At 46.4% G+C, this 21,084-nt stretch overlaps 1 protein-coding gene across 2 annotated transcripts in view; it reads left to right on the forward strand.

Moving 5' to 3' along the window:
- The window catches only part of LOC111154346 (zinc finger protein 212), a 15,516-nt gene extending 1,161 nt beyond the window's left edge, over positions 1 to 14,355 (forward strand). Inside the window, exons 2-5 of one of the 2 annotated variants that reach the window (XM_022513899.1) lie at positions 8,798 to 9,187; positions 9,493 to 9,619; positions 11,462 to 11,551; positions 12,297 to 14,355. In XM_022513899.1, the coding sequence (XP_022369607.1) occupies positions 8,798 to 9,187; positions 9,493 to 9,619; positions 11,462 to 11,551; positions 12,297 to 13,159 (1,470 nt within the window). In that variant the 3' untranslated portion in view covers positions 13,160 to 14,355. The remainder of the gene's footprint in view (positions 1 to 8,797; positions 9,188 to 9,492; positions 9,620 to 11,461; positions 11,552 to 12,296) is intronic. The other variant, XM_022513901.1, reaches the window with a different exon arrangement.
- Positions 14,356 to 21,084: the final 6,729 nt, after the last annotated feature.

Genomic DNA, 21,084 nt, shown 5'->3' on the forward strand with positions numbered 1-21,084 from the left:
TGATTGACTATAACGGGAATAATCTCTTGCGAGGTTAAAAACAGGCAAATTAAAATACATGGCAGCATTGGTGTAAAAGTTAGGAAGAGGAGATCAGAATTCTTTTGTTTCAAGGTTGTTAGAAGTATGCTTCCTGTAATATCTAGGATACTTGCTAAAACATTAGAAATGGCTGTAAAATTTAAAAGTTAGAAGGGGAAATAGAGTAAGGAAAAAATCACCTAAAAGAAGGCAAGAAAGACAAGGCCAAAAAAGGGCAAAAATCAATAAAAATAGATCAACAATTACAATAAATGTAAATGGACTAAATGTTCAGTTAAAAGGCAGAGTTGTCACTATATGGTTTGTAAGAGGTACAACTAAAAGACAAAGCTACAGAAATGGTTGAACATAAAAGAATATGAAAACATACCAGACGAACCAAAAAAATTAGTTCATCTGTATTAATACTGCTAGAGATCGAGGCTACTACTACTTTTGTAATGGTGAGACTCATTTTATCAGCTTGATAAGACATTCTAGTATTTTGCATGTAATTATATAGTCTCAAAATATATAAAGCAGATTAACAGAACTACAAGGAAAACTGGCATGGTAGAAGACTGTAACAAAACCTTAGTTTCTTTTAGGCAGAAAAAAAATTAAGGTGTGCTGTATCCAGTAGAACTTTCAGAGATTATGGAAATATTCTGCTTTTTACTGTTCAATATAGTCACTAGAAATCTATGGCTATTAAGCACTTGAAATGTAAGTAGCGTGGCTGAGGAACTGAATTTTTAATTCAGTTTTAATTAATATGGGTTTAAATAGCCGTGTGTTTCTAGTGGCTTTTGGACGACACAGGTAAGATTTTTTTGTCCATATATCTGTCAATACATAATATCAGTGTATAGGCGTACCTCACGTTGATTGAGCTTTGCTTTATTATACTTTGCAGATACTGTGCTTTCTTTCTTTCTTTCTTTCTTTCTTTCTTTTTTACAAATTGAAAGTTTGTAGCAACCCTGTGTCAAGTCTCAGCTCCCATTTTTCCAACAGCGTCTGCTCATTTTGTGTCTCTGTCACAATTTGATAATTCTCACAGTATTTTAAACCTTTTCCTTATTATATTTATTACGATGTTCTGTGACCCGTAATTATGCTTGCTAAAAACTTAGATGATGGTTAGCCTTTTTTTTCTTTTTTGCAATAAAATATTTTTAAATTATGGTATGTACATTTTTTTAGATATAATGCTATTGTTCACTTAATAAACTACAATGTAGTATAAATTTATATGCACTGGGAAACAAAAAAATTAACTTTACATGCTTTATTATGATACTTGCTTTATTGTGGTGTTCTGGAACCAAATTTGCAATATCTCTGAGGTATGCCTGTATAGAGAGATTAATGAATAAAAAGTGAAGAGAGCAAAAGAGCCCTTTTAGGGGCACCTGGATGGCTCAGTGGGTTAAGCCTCTGCCTTCAGCTCAGGTCATGGTCTTAGGGTCCTGGGATTGAGGTCCCTGCTTAGCAAGGAGCCTGCTTCCCCGCTTTCTCTGTCTACTTGTGATCTCTCTGTCAAATAAATAAAATCTAAAAAAAAAAAAAAAAAAAAACAAAAACCCTTTTAGAAATGAAAGTGTGTTCTGGCAGCTGACTGTTGTCTGGGACCTTAGGTTGGGCTGTTGAACAGAATATCTCCATATGCTTTCTCCATGTGGTTTAGGATTTTTCAGGTGTTTTCCAGAGCCTGCCTGCCTGTGATTTGTTCCACTTGACATGGAGTGGAGCAGAGACAAACTGTTCCTCACAAACCCTTCTTGAATTGCAGATTCATGAGCAAAGTAGATGTTGTCTTAAGCCATTAAACACTGGGATTATTTGTTGTGTGGTAATCAGTGGAATATGTTAAAATATTGAAAGATACTAAAAATACCTTAAAAGAGGAGTGGCAAACTGTGTATGGATACATTTATCTATGGATTTGATGTAGACAGAGTCTCTAAAGATACTTTTATGAGACTTTAAAAGATATTTATTTGAGAGAGACTGCACACACGTATGTGTTGAGCTAGTGAGAGGGGGAGAGGGAGAGGAAAAAGCAGGCTCTGCTCTGAGCAGGGAGCCTGAACAGGGCTTGATCTCACGACCCTGGAATCATGACCTGAGCCAAAGGCAGAGCCACCCAGGTGCCCCTTTGAGAACTTTCAAGTGTGTAAAGAATACCAGCATCCACTATAGTTAAGATAATACTATCAAACAGGGAGGTGGGACTTGTCTTACCAAATATCAGTAATTACTACTTTAAGGATATACCTTTTTTTTTTTTTAAGATTTTATTTATTTATTTGATAGAAGACACAGTGAGAGAGGGAACACAAGCATGGGGAGTGGGAGAGGGAGAAGCAGGATCCCCACTGAGCAGGGAGCCCGATGCAGGGCTTGATCCTAGGACCCTGGGATCATGACTTGAGCCAAAGGCAGACGCTTAACGACTGAGCCACCCAGGCGCCCCTCAATAATGATTTTTAAAAAACCTTTGGTTGTTAAAACTTTAATATTGGTAAGGCAATACAAAAAATACCCCATAGAACAAGACTAGAAATGCCAGAGACAGATTTGCTATGTATGAAAGCTTGTTTCATGACAGAGATCGCATTACAAATCTTCAGGTAAATTGATGGATTTTTCATCATATATTAGATCTGTTGATTTCCCATGTGAAAATTGAGCCCTGCACCACACAGAAACATCAGTTCTAGTTGAGTTACTCAAATGTGAAAGCAAAACTATGGAGTGTTTAGAAGACAATATTCTGGATTATCGATATTTTTCTCACCTGACACAGAAGTTCAAACCATAAAGGAATTGATCAAACTCAACTACATTAATTTTTTTATTAAAAAATAAAGTGAATTTTTGGTTTTTTTTTTAATTTTTTAAAGATTTTTAAAAATTTATTCATTTGACAGAGATAGCCAGCCAGTGAGCGAGCAAATGCCGGTGCACACGAGCAGGGGGAGCGGTGGGGAGAGGGCTCCACTGAGCAAGGAGCCCCATGCAGGGCTCAATCCCAGGACCCTGGGACCCTCACCTGAGCCGACCGAGCTGCCTAGGCGCCCCAATGAAGTGAATTTTTAAAATGAGGCACAAATAAGGAGGAGGTGTTTGCAACACATACAGTGTGGATAAAGAATAGTATCCAGAATTACCAGAGAAATTCTGAGATAGAAAGGAAGAAAGGGACCTCAAAAGATGAACAGATAAAAGACTTGAGCAGGTAGTTCACTGAAAGGTATTTGAATGGCCAATAAATATTTAGAAGATCCTTATCCTTGTTAGTAATCAAAGAACAAGTAGATGGAAATCATGATTACATTTCAGGCTTCCTTGGAGGGACAAAATTTTAGTCTGACAGTTGCAAGTGTTGACATAGTTGGGGAACATCCAGAATACTTAATACTTCTGACAGGAATGAAATTTGTACAACCACTTTAGAAAATATTTGGCATTATTTACTGAAGTTCAAGTTGTATATATACCCTATTAACCAACAATTCCTTCCTAGGACTGTACCCTCAGGAAACTTGCCCATATGTACTAGCAGCCGTGCACAGTCCTGTTCGTTGTAGCACTACTTGTAATGACAAAGATGGGGGCAAATAAATAATGGACTGAAAAGGAAGTTGTGGTATTGTCACAGCGGAATGTTACGCAGAAGTGAAAATTAATTATAGCCATCTGCAACAGTAGGATATTCTCAGGTGTTGTGGAATAAGGATGCCATTTATGTAAGGTCCTAAGATCGGCAAAACTAAACATGTTTTGGGAAAAAAGCATTTGGTGAGAATATGAAAAAGACAATTTCTAGTGAAAAACCAAATTCAGGATCGTAGTTACATAGGGAGTCATACAGAGGACTTCAGAAGCAATATTTGATAACGGAGTGGTAGCTCATGGAGATTTGTCACCATTCCCTTCCGTATCTTACATATTATAGAAGTTGTTTTTTACTATTCAGTATTAAAAAGTCATAGTATCTCCGAGTTGGAAGTGACCTTAAATATTGTCTAGTTCACCTTAGATGCCACTTTAGAATGTTATTTATTTTGTATTTTACTCCAGCAGATTGAAGGTGTCTTAGCAACAGGGACCATGTCTTATACTTACTGGTGGTTTCAGACCGTAGTGGCAGGCCCATTGTATTAGACTTGATCTGATAGTATGATAGGAGATCCAACAGAACTGCCCCAGAAACTCCAGAAGTGTGGGGGATGTAAGTGTACTTTTTGTATTTCTCACTGCAATCAGGGATACTCTTACATGTGGAATTTATGTAAAAAGAAAATTATTTTAAAAATACATGTTTATTGAGGAAGTCAAACAAGTAATAGTTTACAAGGAATGATGAAAATCTCTCCCTCTCATTTCCCTGAGGTAAGTCCTGTTACCAGTTCAGTTTCACGAATCTATTCACAGACCTTTCTGTGGGCTGAAACACACAAAAGCTCATGTATTTTCTCTTCTTTCAGAAAGTGGAATCATAGTAAATAGATTTCCCTAAAAGTTGAATTTTTAACTAGCATGGTATGATGAAAACTCTTCCAAACCATAATACAGGTCATTATTTTTAAAGGTAGTATAGTGTCATTTTTGGTTGTGCCATAATTTATTTAACCATTCCTTTATGAATAAACCTGGAGATTATTTCCAAGCTTTGACTTTTCCAAAGAATATTACCAGTAATCGTCTTAATTTTTTATTTTGGATGTCAGTAAATAATGCCTTTTGTTTTATAAAATAGATTCCTGGAAGTGAGATTGCTAGGTGAAAAGGTTTTTAGTGACTTTTATGAGATTGCCTTCCATAAAGTTTGTAGTATTTTTCATTCCTTCCAGGAAAGTTAATAAAAGTGCCAGTTTGGGGGCACCTGGGTGGCTCAGTGGGCTAAAACCTCTGCCTGCCTCTCTGCCTCCTTGTGATCTCTGTCTGTCAAATAAATAAAATCTTAAAAAAAAAAAATGCCAGTTTTATATCCTACTCATCTCTGTAGTTCCTTATCCCTCTTTCTTTTTTTTTTTTTTTTAAAGATTTTATTTATTTATTTGTCAGAGAGAGAGAGGGAGAGAGAGCGAGCACAGGCAGACAGAATGGCAGGCAGAGGCAGAGGGAGAAGCAGGCTCCCTGATGAGCAAGGAGCCCGATGTGGGACTCGATCCCAGGACGCCGGGATCATGACCTGAGCCGAAGGCAGCTGCTTAACCAACTGAGCCACCCAGGCGTCCCCCTTATCCCTCTTTCAAGTGGGGCAGCTTGGTGGGTGAAAAGCGGTTTTCCTTGGTTGTATTTGTGCTCCCAACTGCTTCTTGGACGGCCTGCATTTCTGTTCTCATAATTACTTAGTTTGCAGGTTTATTTGGGGTTATTTTTTTTCTTTCCATTTTATACTTTGTTTATAAATATCCTCTCCCCATTTGTTTTGTTTTGTTTTTGTTTTTTTTTAAATTTATTTGACAGAAATCACAAGTAGGCAGAGAGGCAGGCAGAGAGAGAGGAGGAAGCAGTCTCCCCGCTGAGCAGAGAGTCCGATGCGGGGCTCGATCCCAGGACCCTGGGATCATGACCTGAGCCGAAGGCAGAGGCTTTAACCCACTGAGCCACCCAGGTGCCCCCCCATTTGTTTTTTTTACACTGTTTATGGCATCTTTCCTGGCAGCTAACGTTTTTTTCTATCTTGATACTAAGCCGTGCTTACTGAGATAATTCACCTACAGCAACATTCACTCATTCACACGGTTGAGCTAGTTTTGATAAATGTGTGCCATGATCAGACTACCAAAACACAGAATATTTCCATCATCCCAGAAAGCTTTCCTTTGCATTCAATCTTCCCCCACCCCCAGCTCCTGGCAAACACTGATCTGGTTTGGTTTTTTGTTTTTTAAGATTTTATTTATATATTTGAGAGAGAAAGGGAGCACACAAACAGGGAGAGGTAGAGGCAGACTCCTAGCGGGGCAGGGAGCCAGACATGGGGCTCGATTCCAGGACCTTGGGGTCATGACTTTAGCTGAAGGCAGACTCTTAACCATCTGAGCTACCCAGGTGCCCCCACTAATCTGTTTTCTGTCCCTAGAGTTTTGCCTTTCCTGAGTGTTATGCAAATGGAATAGAGTAGACGGCATTTTATGTCTGGCTTCTTCGGCAGCATAATTTGGGGATCGATATTGTTAGGTGTATCAGTAATTTGTTCCCTTTTTATTGCCAATGTAACATGCTTAACACATTAATTATTACTATGTTAATAATATAACAGTATTTTATTGTATGGCGTATTAATACCCTTAAGGCTGCTATAATAGAGTACTGCACGTTGAGGGGCTCACACACGAGAAGTGTACTGTCCTACAGTTCTAGAGGCTGGAAGTCTGAAATCAGCGTGTCCACAGACGTGATGGCCTTCTGAGGGCCACAACGGAGAATCTCTTTCAAGCTTCTCTCATAGCTCCTGATGGCCCCACGCATTTTCTTGGCTTGTGGCAGCAGAACTCCGACCTCTGCCTCCGTTGTCACGTAGCTGTCTTTTCCCCGTATGTCTTCATATAGTCTGCACTAAGTACACATCTGTCTCTGTCCAGATCTCTCCCCTATTTTATTTTATTTTTTAAGAGATTTTATTTATTCATTTGACGAGAGAGTGCACAAGTACGGGAGGCAGCAGGCAGAGGGAGAGGGAGAAGCAGGACCCCGCTGAGCAGGACCCTGGGACAGCGGGACCCTGGGATCATGACCTGAGCTGAAGGCAGCAGATTAACTGACCGAGCTGCGCAAGCACCAGGTGCTCCTCTCCCCTATTTTATAAGGACACCAAATCGTGTTTGATTAGAGCCCATCTGATGACCTCATTGAGCTTGATTACCTCTGTAAAGATTCTTCTCCAGATAAGATCACATTCTGAGGTCCTAGGCGTTGGGACTTCAACATATCTTTTTGGGAAAAGAAAATTCAACCTATAACATACGGATGGACTGTGGTTTGTTTATTGAATCACCAGTCAGTGGACATTTGAATTGTTTCCATCTCAATAGGTAGTTCAAAACAGAAGAAGCAGCTTGATTTCACACCTCTTTTCTGCGTTTTGCTCAGTGCTCAGATCCTGACCCACCTTCCTGTGCGAAGCAAGCAACAAAATGCTGAGCCGCAGAAAGGCAGGAGGCAGCTCCGAAGAGCTAGAGATGAGTGACTGGAAGTGAAAAGCAGAACATGGGATAAAAGGAGTCTGTCCAGCAGTCTGATGTTCTGTCTTGTTTTGTTTGTAGTTACTGACAGAGAGAGACCCAGGGAGCACAAGCAGTGAGAGCGGGACAGGGATGATCTTTTACATGAGACTTATATTTAAATCCTTCTTAGGGGGGACAGTTAAGCTTTAAACCCACGTGTTCGGTAATGAACTGAGTTGAGTCACTGGAATAGGTCATGGCCAAGCTTACGTGTTCATTTACATGCCACTTGGGTTCGTTTTGTCCCGTTTCTCTAGACACTAAGTCCCGGCCCCAGCACTTCTTTCAGAACTGGTTCCTCTTAGTGTCTTATTATTTTTTTTTAATTAATATATGATGTATTATTTGCCCCAGGGGTACAGGTACGTGAATCGTCAGGCTTACACACTTCATGGCACTCACCATAGCCCATGCCATCCCCAATGTCCATCACCCAACTTAGTGTCTATTCTTGTGGATAGAGAAGCGGCTTTGAAGAAAGTGTATGCCGTATAAAATCATGAAGCTTTGGGGGCTAGGACTGAAGTGAACATGCAGTGGTACTTCAGGGTCAGAGGAAACTGAGGAGACACCCCCCCCCCCCATGGTGGCTTTAGTAATGTTGAGCTTCAGCGGTAGTGATTTCCCTCCTCAGGGCTGGATCATAAAAAATGAGCCGTGTAAGGAAATGTCAGCGGGCTTCGTCAAATCATGTCCGTAAATATTTACGAAGGATGTAGTTGGGGATGCCCGAGTGGCTCAGTCAGTTAGACATCTGGCTTCGGCTCAGGTCATGATTCTGGGGTCCTGGGATCCAGCCCCACGTTGGACTCCTTGCTCAGTGGGGAACCTGCTTCTCCCTCTGCCTGTCTCACCCCCTGCTTATGGCTTGCTGTCTCGCTCGCTCTCTCGGACAAAAAAATAAAATCTAAAAAAAAAAATTTAGTTGGTGTTATTCACTGTACTAGCTGCTTGGGTGCAAAGGTAAATGAGTTGAGCTTTATTGGTCTTGCTGAGTAATTGTGTCTTGGTCGTCTTAGAGACTGTGCCAGGTGTGAAGGGCGGGTAATAAGACATGTACAGTATTATTTCAACTTTGGAAAACCAGTTAAATGATTTAAAAAAAAAGTTCAAAATTCTAACAGGTTATTTCTGAATGGTTGTATTTTACATAACTTTTCTTTGTACTTTTCAGTGTTAAAATGTACATGTATGTGTAATCTATAGTAAAAGAGTGTAAAAGAGCATACTTTTGGGGCGCCTGAGTGGCTCAGTCATTGAGCGTCTACCTTTGGCTCAGGTCATGATCCCAGGGTCCTGGGATTGAGCCCCAGGTCGGGCTCTCTGCTCGGCGGGAAGCCTGCTTCTCTTCTCTCCTGCTCACCTTGCTTGTATTCCTGCTCTTGCTGTCTCTCTCTCTGTCAAAGTCTTTAAAAAAAAAAAAGGTAGAAACTAAGTAGCTGTAATACTCTTGGACCCACTGGACCCATTGTTTTCTTTACTTGATGTTTGGAAGTGACACTGACTGGCCCTGTGTCTGATTCTTCATTCAGCACAGGAGGAAACGCCGCTCCACACCTTTGACCTCTTCCACACCTCCCCCACAAGCGACAGAGAAAAGCTCTTACTTGCAGACCACAGAGCTCTCTCTCTGGACTGTGGTGGCCGCCATTCAGGCCGTGGAGAAGAAGATGGAGTCCCAGGCCGCCCGGCTACAGAGCCTAGAGGGGCGGACAGGGACGGCCGAGAAGAAGCTGGCGGACTGCGAGAAGACGGCCGTGGAGTTCGGGAACCAGCTGGAGGGCAAGTGGGCCGTGCTGGGGACCCTGCTGCAGGAGTACGGGCTGCTGCAGAGGCGGCTGGAGAACATGGAGAACCTGCTGAGGAGCAGCAACTTCTGGGTCCTGAGGCTGCCCCCGGGCAGCAATGGAGAGGGTCCCAAGGTAGATCCCTTGGGAATTAAGAGTTAGCCTAGGGCGCCTGGGTGGCTCAGTCGTTAAGCGTCTTTAAGCGTCTGCCTTCGGCTCAGGTCATGATCCCAGGGTCCTGGGATTGAGACCCACATTTGGGCTCCCAGCTTGTGTACCCTCTCTCACTGTGTCTCTCTCTGTGTCAGATAAGTAAATAAAATCTTTTTTTAAAAGCCCGAATGGGGAGCCCTACCCTTTATTATTTAAGATTCAAGTTGCTGGCTTTGCTTTTGTGGCTATGACAGGAGGCACTCATGCTACGATATTTGTAATTTCAGGTGTCCAGGTCACTTGAAAATGATGGAGTCTGTTTCTCAGAGCAGGAGTGGGAAAATCTGGAGGACTGGCAGAAGGAGCTCTACAGAAACGTGATGAAGAGCAACTACGAGACTCTGGTCTCTCTGAGTAAGTAGCACGTTCGTCCCGAGAATTCTCTTGCAGACGTCTGCACATCCCTGGCCAGTAGCGTGTGACTCAGACTACACCCTTGACTAGTTGGCTTTGGCTCCTCTCTTGGTCTGGAGGGAGATGGGTAGGGGGATAGGTAGGTGGTGATGGGCATTAAGGAGGGCACTTGTGATGAGCCCTGGGTGTCATATGCAAGTGATAAATCACTAAATTCTATTCCTGAAAACAATATTACAGTATACATTAACTAACTAGAATTTAAAGTTTTGTTTTGTTTTTTAAAGATTTTATTTATTTATTTGACAGAGATCACAAGTAGGCAGAGAGGCAGGCAGAGAGAGAGGGGGAAGCAGGTTCTCTGCTGAGCAGAGAGCCCAATGTGGGGCTCGATCCCAGGACCCTGGGATCGTGACCTGAGCTGAAGGCAGAGGCTTTAATCCACTGAGCCACCCAGGTACCCCCTAACTAGAATTTAAATAAAAATTTGAAAAATAAGAAAAAAGAAATGGGAGTCTTTAGGTCCTCGGTTCATGAAGACTTGGAAAGGTCTTAGTGTTGTGCATTTTGTATTTCTTCTCTATGGTCACATAGTTCATTATAAGATTTATTAAAAGATGTCATCATTATAGTGTAATGTGTATTGTAGTGTTATGTGAGCAGGGTTCCTCATCCGGTTTTTAATACTTAAAACTGTTTGGCAAGAAATCCTTTCGTTACCTGAGATGAGGCAGGCAGTACAGGTTAACCAAAAAATTTTTCTTGGCCTTGGGTGGAATTACATTCAGTCCCTGTGAGCTCAGTTTTTGTTTTTTACTTTATTTTTGTGTGTGTGTTAATTAGAAGTGCTGGTTAATAGATAAACATCTTTGGGGTGCTGGGTGGCTGGGTTGGTTAAGCAACTGCCTTTGGCTCAGGTCATGATCCTGGAGTCCCTGGATCAAGACCCATTATCAGGCTCCCTGCTCGGTGGGGAGTCTGCTTCTCCCTCTGCCCTCTCCCCTCTCATGCTCTCTCTTTCATTCTCTCTTTCTCTCAAATAAATAAAATCTTTTAAAAATAGATATACATCTTTATAAAATATTAGTTATTAGTAAGTAGATTTTGGTAGAGTTTTTTTCTTTTTTTAAGATTTTATTTATTTATTGGAGAGAGAGCGAGCATGGGGAAGAACAGAGAGAGGGATAAGCAGACTGCGCAGAGCCTGACGTGGGGCTCGACCCCACAATCCTGAGACCATGATCTGAGCCAAAACCAAGAGTGGACACTCAGCCGACTGAGCCACCCGGGCACCTCCAACAAAATCTTTTAAAACTGAGCTCCATGGAGGAGTGTCAAAAAGGCCAGTGTGACTGCAGCAGAGAGGGAGAAAGCAGAAGGGGTGGAGTGGAGTGTGTACCCTGGGCCGAGTTCTGTGCTCTGCTCGTGGCGGTTTCCTTGTCTGTCCCAGCTGGGGATAATGGTGCCCACCTCACCTTGCAGCGTGTCAGCATGGACGAAATTAAATACGCTGAAAAGAAGCAGCCCTTGAGACCGGGTGCACGTGAGGGCAGGGTGGTCGGGGAAGGGGAGTGGGCTGGGGAGCCTGAGTGCCGGAAACGCAGTGGCTAAGGAAGGACCGTTGGAGGCAGCAGCTGACTGAATAGATTTCTCGAATCAGCTCGAATTTTCTAGTCGTCTCAAGCTGCCACTGGCGGGGAAGTGGGAAGAACAGTAGCCTTTTAATCTTTGGAACTTGTATTATCAACCCCTGACATTGGTCACCTTGTTCATCGGCACCTGCACAGTGCGCGGTGAGCTTGTACCGTCTGCTGGGCTCACACTGTGCCTATTCCATACCAGAGGTCCTTGGCCAGCCAGAAGAAGAAGCGGAATTGGGTGCAGGGATGCTGGGCGACTTGGAGGAGGAAGGCCCTGGTGATGTCCACCCAGGTGAGTGGATCCAGAATATTCCATCCCTGCACTCCCTGCGGCCTATAGTGAGCTTTCCCACTGCCAAACTACTGAACTCTGGTTATCAGCAGCCTATCTGGTATTACTTATTTTAGATTTCTTTCTGAGTTTCATGAGTTCACCTAACATCTCTGTGTCTTCATTTCTTACCACTGGGGAGTCCGTACGTGTTGTGATGGATCCTGCTTCACATCTGCGCTCCCGTACAGAGCAGAGCAGTAGCTCAAGTGAAAACCTGCTGGAGCCTGAGGATAGGGTTGGTCAGATCGTAGGAGTGAAGCCTGGGGTGAGAGGCAGGCAGAGCATTTATAAGCCAGGTATGGGGAGGGGGGAGACGTGCAGGAAGACTGGGGCTGGATGCGTGAATATTTAAACTTTAGGTTTAAGGGTGGTTGGGTTTGTTTTTTATTTTAATTGTTCACTTTTTAAATTTTGAACTGTTAAATTAGTATAGTTATAGTATATTTTGCCATGTTTTTACAGGAATTGAATACAGATTTATGGACAAGCTTAGAGAACTGTTATTTATAACATTGTCCTAAAAAAAATGGGTTTAGTTTTTCTGGTCTTAGAACCCAGTCTCATTCTCCAAATTGTCCTAATGCCCTTATCGTGGGGTGCTTTGATTAGAGCTCTTGTGAAACTCACAGGTGTTTGTTTAGCTCTGAAGAAACCGAAAGTGCTAGAACGTGATCTTTCTTGTTGGTCGTCTTTCTCTTGGCAGCAGAAGGGGTGATGATCAAGCCGGAGATCCAGTGCGCTCAGGAAGGCTCTGCGGATCTTCCTGGAGAGTTCTCGGGCATTGCCGAAGAGCAGGCTTTCCTGAGCCCAGAGCATACTGAACTCTGGGGTGGTCAGGGTGGTTCTGTCCTCTTGGATTCGGGCCCCAGGGACGCTACTCTGGAGGATCCCATTGAGGGAAGTAGAGACCCTAGCGGTGGCAGAACTCTGAGCTGCCTCCCGAAGCCGAAGCCCAGTAGGCAGGTGCAGCTGGGTCAGGAATGCGGGCCGGGCCTAAAGCTGAAAAGGGACGCTTCTGGCCCCTATGAATGCTCCGAGTGCGACGTCAGCTTCCATTATGAGCAGCAGCTCGCTACGCACCTGCAGACCCACTCGGGGTGGGGGCCTTATGCAGCCTCAGAGCCCGAGGAGAGCCGTAGACCCAGGCCGCAGCTGAAGCCCCCGTCCAAGAGGGCGAGGCTGCACCAGTGCGACGTGTGCCTGAGGAGCTTCAGCTGCAGGGTGAGCCTCGTGACCCACCAGCGCTGCCACCTGCAGGAGGGGCCCAGTGCTGGCCGCCGTGTCCAGGAGAGGTTCTCGCCCAACAGCCTGGTGGCCCTGCCTGGCCACATCCCTTGGAGGAAAAGCCGGAGTTCCCTCATCTGTGGTTACTGTGGCAAGAGCTTCAGCCATCCGTCGGATTTGGTGCGGCACCAGCGCATCCACACGGGCGAACGGCCCTACAGCTGCTCCGAGTGCGAGAAGAGCTTTGTCCAGAAGCAGCACCTTCTGCAGCACCAGAAGATCCATCAGCGGGAGCGGGGCGGGCTGGCCCTGGAGCCCGGAAGGCCCAATGGCCTGCTTTAAGGGTGCCAGCCCCTTGTCCGTCCAGGTGGGGGGGCGGGCAGAAGGGGCTGGCATTGGTTCCCCCAGAAGAGACACTGTGCACAGTCAGGGACTGACTGCTTCCTGAGGAGAGTCGCTTTGATTTGCCTTCCGTTGGCCAAGCACCAGGCCAAGCCCAGAGGCTGTCCTGGAAACTGTGGAAGAGGAGGAGTCCGGGGCCGCTCCTCTCCCTGCTGTCTCTACCCTGCTGTGGAGCTTGTTGTCTCTGGCACCTGCAAGACTCTGGTTTTCCCGTCGGGGCTGCTGTTTGTGGGCTGCGGTTGGCTCTCTGACCCTGCGGGCACTGGTGGCTGGTTCCAGGTCGTGTGCCAGCATTTCAGGTCTTCCCAGAGGTTGGGTCGGCCAGTGGGGCGAGCAGGTGTGTGGAGTTGTGGGACATACCCCCTTCTCTCTCCTCTTTTGTAGTGTCTTTGTTAAAAACACGTAGAAGAAGTAATTTAAATGACTGCTCACCCTGTTCTGAGGAAACTTTTTTGGAATTAGATTTTAGTTGATTTAAAAATACACAGTCTGACACTTGTTTTTTTAAATTTCCAGCATTGTAGAAGTCGTTCCTAACATGGGGACTGGCCCTGCCCTCTACGAGGGATTTGCTTATGGGGCTCTTTTAGCCCATCTACAATTAGTTCAGAGATTGGGGGCAGAGGGCTGAGCTCCTCCTTGTGGGGGTCCTTGCTCACGTGGGTCACCGAATCTAGAGGAGTGAGAGGAGGAAAGTGGGGAGACCTCACCTGCCCCTGCTGAGAAGGAAGAGCCCGGGGACGCAGCTGAGAGCGCGCTGCTGCTGCTGCTCGGGAGGCCAGGTTTCTCACCAGAACCTTCCTCTTCCGTCATAGTCCTCGCTGGGTCCTGCCACCGCCCAGGGCAGAAGACTGTTTGTTACTTACGGTTGTCTGACTTGTTCCCGTGGGTGTTGGAGTTTGTTCTTATTACACCAGTTGTTTCTCGGGGTTGTGTAGATCACACATTTTCCAAATTAGTTCTGGGATTGACTATTCCAGAGGTGGTGGAAAAAACGCACAAAATTGCTTGTTTCTCAGGAGTGTTGAATGCCTGCCCCTGTGTTGTTTGGGGAGATGGGAGTGGGCTCCTGGGTCCTATGTGAATGTCCCCTTTGATGATTTATAGTTGCTTAGAATAAAACTTGGCTATTAGCAAAAAAAAAAAAAAAAAAAGCTCATGTTGGATATTTTTCTCCCTTTGTTAGGAATACCAGGGTGGAGGAGGTGGCTGATGGGGAGCAGTGACAGAGGCCTGAGGTCCCAGGCTGACGTGCATTGTTACTTAAATGTAGAACAGATGAGCAGAGAGCATGTATGAGAGTAGTCTTGGGACCCTCTGTGGTGGTCGAGGGCTGCAGGCGGTCTGGCTGTTGGTTGTTGGAGATGGTGGGAAGACGGGGCGGGTGAGCTACGGTGGGTGCACCGGGGACTCCTGAGTAGGCCTTAGGGATATTGGCTTAGAGAAACATACAGTGCCGGGTAGGAAGATGGAAGCGATTAATTGAGATCTATGTCAGTACTGTATATGTACAGTCAAAAAGCATGTACACAAAACAAAACACTGGGCAAGAAAGAACACATAGAAACCCAAAGTTACATCTTGAAGGCCTTAGAGTTGCTTGTGGGAGCAGTGAGTGGGATATGGGAATAAAAAGGAATAAATAAATAGATAAAAATAAACTTGGGTCGCGGTAACGAATGGGATGGTCTTGGTGGAGCAACTGAACGTGGAGGGAAGTCTTGGGCGGGAGCCGTGCTCAGCTGAGGTGTCAGCTACACTAGATGTGGGAAACCCTAAGGAGCTACTCTCCTGAATTCCTTCTGTAGTCTCCTACCCTCAAGCTTTTGCCTCAGATTCCCCTATACCCCATCCTTATTTTTACATCCCGATGGAGTGGTATGTGTGTATGTGTGTGTGTGTATTTAGAGAGCATGAGTGGGGCAAGGACCCAAGGAAGAGGGAGAAGGACTCTGAAGCTGACACCGTGCCTAGCCTGGAGCCCACCCCAGGGCTCATCTCATGGCCTGAGCCAAAACCAAGAGCTGGATGCCCCGCCGACTGAGCCCTGCGGGCGCCCCCGCCCCCACCCCCCAGTTGAGTGTTTTACTGTGCCCCGTCTGTCTTGCATTGTGGGGAGAGAAAGTTACAGGCTAGGATTCTGGTTCTCTGGCAGTGTTGTTTTCCTTGAGGCAGGAGGATAATTGCATTAGGCAGGTGGGCAGTAATAACGGCTAGTACTGAGCACTCTGCAAGGGATTCTTTTTATTTTTATTTATTTTTAAAAGATTTTATTTATTTATTTGACAGAGATCACAAGTAGGCAGAGAGGCAGGTGGGTGGTGGGGGCGGAAAGCAGGTTCCGTGCTGAGCTGAGAGCCCGATGTGGGGCTCAATCCCAGGACCCTGAGATCATGACCTGAGCCAAAGGCAGAGGCTTTAACCCACTGAGCCACCCAGGCACCCCACAAGGGATTCTTTTCAAAATGAACTTAGTCCTCATACAGCCCTATGTGGTGGATATGACTATACTGTCTCACACGAGATGTGGGAAGCATTCTGAGAAGTGAAGGAGCAGGCGGAGGCAGCTGCGAACCCAGGCCGTCTTGCTTCCGATCCCGCACACTCAGCCGTGGGCACTGTTGCTTCTGCTTGACCGCAATCAGGCACTTCGGGTCCGGCTGGATTCTGAGTCCTTGTTTCATAGAGTGTGGACCCTGCGCCAGCAGCATCAGCATATCTTGGGAGCCTGGTGGAAATGCAGATTCAGACTCTGAATCTGAAGAGTTTTTTATTTTTTTTAATTTATTTTTTTTAAAGATTTTATTTATTTATTTGACAGACAGAGATCACAAGTAGGCCGAGAGGCAGGCAGAGAAAGAGGGGGAAGCAGGCTCCCCGCGAAGCAGAGAGCCCGATGCGGGGCTCGATCCCAGGACCCTGGGATCATGACCCGAGCCGAAGGCAGAGGCTTTAACCCACTGAGCCACCCAGACGCCCCTGAAGAGTTTTTTAAAGATTTATTTTTTATTTTTTAATTTTTTAAAGATTTTATTTATTTATTTGACAGAGATCACAAGTAGGCAGAGAGGCAGGCGGGGAGAGAGAGAGAGGAGGAAGCAGCCTCCCTAAGCAGAGAGCCCGATGCTGGGCTCAATCCCAGGACCCTGGGATCATGACCTGAGCCGAAGGCAGACGCTTAACCACCTGAGCCACCCAGGTCCCCCAGAATCTAGAGATTTTAACCAGATCTCCAGGTCAATCTCTGTACACAGAAATACCTTCTTGAGAGAGAACAAAATATCAACTTCTCTCTGCTTCAAATGTCTTTAAAAGTCAGCTCTGGGGGCGCCTGGGTGGCTCACTGGGTTGGGCCTCTGCCTTCAGCTCAATTCATGGTCTCTCAGTCCTGGGATCGAGCCCCGCATCGGGCTCTCTGCTTCGCGGGGAGCCTGCTTCCCCCTCTTTCTCTGCCTGCCTCTCGGCCTACTTGTGATCTCTGTCAAATAAATAAAATATTAAAAAAAAAAAAAAAGCTCTCTTAGGTGCTGAGAAGGAAACAGGAAATGGAGCTGTCTGAAGGACAGGGATGATCAGGTTAGAAAGATTAAATCAGGGGCACCTGGGTGGCTCAGTGGGTTAAGCCTTTGCCTTCGGCTCGGCTCGGTCATGATCCCGGGGTCCTGGGATCGAGCCCCGCATCAGGCTCCCTGTTCAGCAGGGAGCCTGCTTCCCCCCGCTCTCTGCCTGCCTCTCTGCCTACTTGTGATCTCTCTCTCTCTCTGTCAAATAGATAAAATCTTTAAAATATATAGATGAGGGGCACCTGGGTGGCTCAGTGGGTTAAAGCCTCTGCCTTCAGCTCAGGTCATGATCCCAGGGTTCTGGGATCAAGTCCCATATGGGGCTCTCTGCTCCGCGGGGAGCCTGCTTCCTCCTCTCTCTCTGCCTGCCTCTCTGCCTACTTGTGATTTCTGTCTGTCAAATAAATAAATAAAATCTTTTAAAAAATAAATAAGATAAAATATATAGATGAATAAATAAATAAAGATGTCAATTCCTTTAAAAAAAAAACAAAACACCTGATACCTAGGCACTGTTTTAAATACTTGGTGTAGTAAGTGTACAAAGCAGATCTTTGCCCTAGTTAAATTTATATTCTATCAAAATCTGTCTCCTCCCTTGTGCACGTTTGTATAAACCATTCCCAGACTAGCGCAAGATTCCATTCTGTGTGTGTTCACACACAAGTCTCTGAGTAGCCCCCACGTGCAAGTTCCGTGGAGGTGTGTACGGTTAAATCTGAGATCTTGCTCTTGGGTTTTTAGGCCGTTAAGGGAATCTAATTCAATTAGAAAATTACATGTCCCGAGTAAGGCTAAAAAAAGGTCGAAATTCAGAGAACAATTACGTTTAGTTGTGAGGTGTTGGGGAAGACTAAGAGAGGTGACGTTTGAACTGGATCTTTAAGGGTGGGAAGAAGGACACTGTAGTTGGAGCTACAAGAGGAAGAGAGAAGACACTCTGGCCATATACACGTAATTCATTTGATTTGGCTGAAGGTTAGGATGTGAGAAGGGGGGTAATGGGTGATGTGGTTGGAAAGATGGGTTGGGATCAGGCTAAGGAGTTTGGATTTTATTGAGTTAGTAATGGGGAGCCGAGATTTTGAGCAAAAGGGTGACCTGATTCTAGCTATGATTTAGGAACATTAATGAGAGTTCTATCATGTGGGTTTTTTGGTTTGCTTTTGGTTGGGGCTGGGGGATGTTAGGTTTCTAAATGAGACCCAGAAGAGCCAATGAGGGCTTGACTGGGAGCAGCTGCCATGGGAAAAGAGCCATGGGCAAGGCTGGATGGACAAGACCACCAAGGCGGAATCAACAGGATGTGATGATTTTCGTACAGGGACCAGACTCCACAGCTCTGCACACTGGGGCTTTGCACGTACTCACCATATTTGTTGAATGAACATGTATCATGGGTATTCACAAATAGGGAGCTCAGTATTGTCTGAATTCGGGAAAGCTCCTTGGAGGAAGGGGGACTTGGTTATACTTCTGGTCTTTCTCTGCTAAGACTTCCCTTCCTAATGCTTCCGAATCTAACTTACATGCCTGGAAATTGGGGGAGGGGTGTCCTATGCATTCTCCCTTCAAGCTGCCCTGTCTCTTGGCTGGGATGTGCTGGTGGGGACACCAGTACCTTAGCATCTTGAACCCACTTGAGTGACCCTAGATGGTGGTTCATGGGCCCTCGACTAATGACGACACCCCCTCTGCAGGAGAGGCATGACGACACCCCCTTCTGCAGGAGAGGCATGATGACACCCCCTCTGCAGGAGAGGCATGGCGATGGGCTGTTTCAGTGGCCTGTGCCTTGATGGAGCCACCCTTGTTCCTCCAGGTTCTGCGCCTTCACTTTGGAAATGCAGTGTCAGCTCCCTGGGAGGTATTCAGGCTCGGGAGGTCTCATCCAGAAAAAGAGTAAACACAGGAAACATTAGTAAATAAGGATGGAGGTAATTGTAGTTTATATTCGAGCTATCCCGGGCTGGTCTGCTCAGCAAGCCACATTATGGGGTAAAGATTTTGCGCTTTTTGTTTAAAATATTTATAAAATGAGAGCATGGAAATGGGAGGCAGCTGTAGGAACCTGATAAACAGAGTGTTTCTCACAGCGCGATCACCATGCCAGAAGAATCAGCAGCACCTTCGAACTAGTCAGAAGTCCAAGTTCTGGCCACCGCCACCCCCTCCAGCCTCAGACCTGGACGCTCTGATACAGGTGCCCAGCCGTCTGTGTTGTAACCAGCACACCAGGAAGCGTGACGCACACTCAAATCTGAGTACCACTGACTTACAGAAACTTTCTGAAAATCCAAGACAGGTGGCGAAAATTAGAGCACTCTTCCCTGAACAGAGCTTATTAAATACTAGTGTTTTCTCCCTCTCCCATCCATTTTCCAGACTCTCTGCAATGGGCATTGAATCTTATAAGCTCACAACTTACCAGTATTTTTTAAAGATTATTTATTTGATAGAGAGAGATGACAAGTAGGCAGAGAGGCAGGCAGAGAGAGGGGGGAAGCAGGCTCCCCGCTGAGCAGAGAGTCTGATGTGGGGCTCGATCCCAGGACCCCAAGATCATGACCTGAGCCAAAGGCAGAGGCTTTAACCCACTGAGCCACCCGGGCGCCCCAACTTACCAGTATTTTATAATCCTTAATATTTTGGTCTGATCAACCCCCCTGAGGGCCTAAGGATGCTCTTGATGCTTTCAGCACACATTTGTTAAGTTATTAGGTTGGGTTATTTCAACAGAGATCCCCACAATGAATGATCTACATATTGATTGTATTTCCTAAACTTCCTAAGCTTGCCCTAAAGTCTAGGGGTGCACCTTACTCGGAGAAGGTATCAGTTTCTTTCTTATATGTCAGCTGACCATGCCTTTGCTTGGATCAAAAATATGGGCAAATAATTTTCTCCCCTTCCTCCAAAAAGAGAAAATACTAAAAAGACCTGCAGAATAATTTCCCTTGGGAAGAGTTTATAGGCTCTAGGCTCTGAGACTAAGATGAACGGGAAATGTGGGAAAGAAGATAAAGCTTAAACTGCATATAGCACGTTTTACTTTATGTTTAGTGGTTAACTCTGGTTTTCCAAAATAAGGCTCTTGGGTTACAGATCAGGAAGATGGGTTCCAGCTTGAGTGGTTTATTAGAGAAGTGTGAGGGTCCGAATTAAGTGTTGGATTATTCTTGCTGTACTCCCCGCCTGGAGCCGAAGGTACAGAAGACCCCCGCCTGGTGGCTGACGGGCAGGTGAAGACTGAGCCTTCTAAGCCTCCAGGGGACTCTGCGAAGCATCCCTGAGCAGAGTGTCTGCTGGGGAAGTAGGTCCCCTGGGAAGGAGGAGGAGACGCAGGATTCCCAAAAGGGGATTTGGGGAAGGGAGAGAGAGATTTTTTTCTTTTTAATGAAATAAATTTTTCTAGAGACTATTTGTTCTGGAAAACCAAACAAGTGGGTTTTTGAAAATTAATTAGTGATTTTATTTATTTGAGAGAGAGATGGAAAGAGAGAGCACAAGCAGGGAGGAGAGGAAGAAGCAGGCTCCCTGTTGAGCAGGGAGCCGGATGCGGGACTCCATCCTAGGACCCTGAGATCACGACCTGAGCCGAAGGCAGCCGCTGAACCGACTGAGTCCCCCAGGCGCGCAACAAGTAGTGCTAAAATCTGTCCCACCCTACCCCCCAGCCCCGCCCGGCGCAGCGTGTATACCCACACCGAGTCACTTGGGTCCTTCAGAGGCGTTACGGCGGGAAAGCTACTTCAGATTCCCCGGCAAGGCCAGCCCTTCCCCGCCCCGACACGGGAACTCCCACGTTTTCTTAGCGTCCTGCACAGCTGCTTCCTAGCTCCCTGACTCGATTCTCCCAAGTGGGACGCTGGGGCCCAAGCGTCCTGGAGGGGGGCTAGGGGCCACGCCTGGGCCCCCCCCGCCCGAGCTGCCCCTGCACGGGGTCTGCGGGGAGCCCGCGCCGGCGTCCACTCTCGCGGCCCAGGCCAGGGTGGGCGGGCGGCCTCGGTACCCGGGACCCCCGAGGCCGCGAGGGCCGGCGGGCGCGCGCGGAAGGCCGCGGGCCGCGGACGTGCGGTCCTTCGGGCTGCAGGGGGCGCTGTGCGCACCCTCGTGCCCGGCCGCGAGCGCAGCTCTTGTTTAAAGGGCCGACGGGGCACGTGGCTCGGACGCAGCTCGCGGCCGCCCGGCAGCAGCTCCGAGGCTGGGCGGCTCCGCTCCGCCTCCGTCGCCGCCTGCGCGCTGCGCCAGGCCCGCCAGGCCAGGCCGAGGACAGCCGCCGAGTGAGGGACGCGAGCAGCC

The sequence above is a fragment of the Enhydra lutris genome, unplaced genomic scaffold, assembly GCF_002288905.1.
Source record: "Enhydra lutris kenyoni isolate GAN:26980312 unplaced genomic scaffold, ASM228890v2 scaffoldscaffold37, whole genome shotgun sequence".
Lineage (NCBI taxonomy): Eukaryota > Metazoa > Chordata > Mammalia > Carnivora > Mustelidae > Enhydra > Enhydra lutris.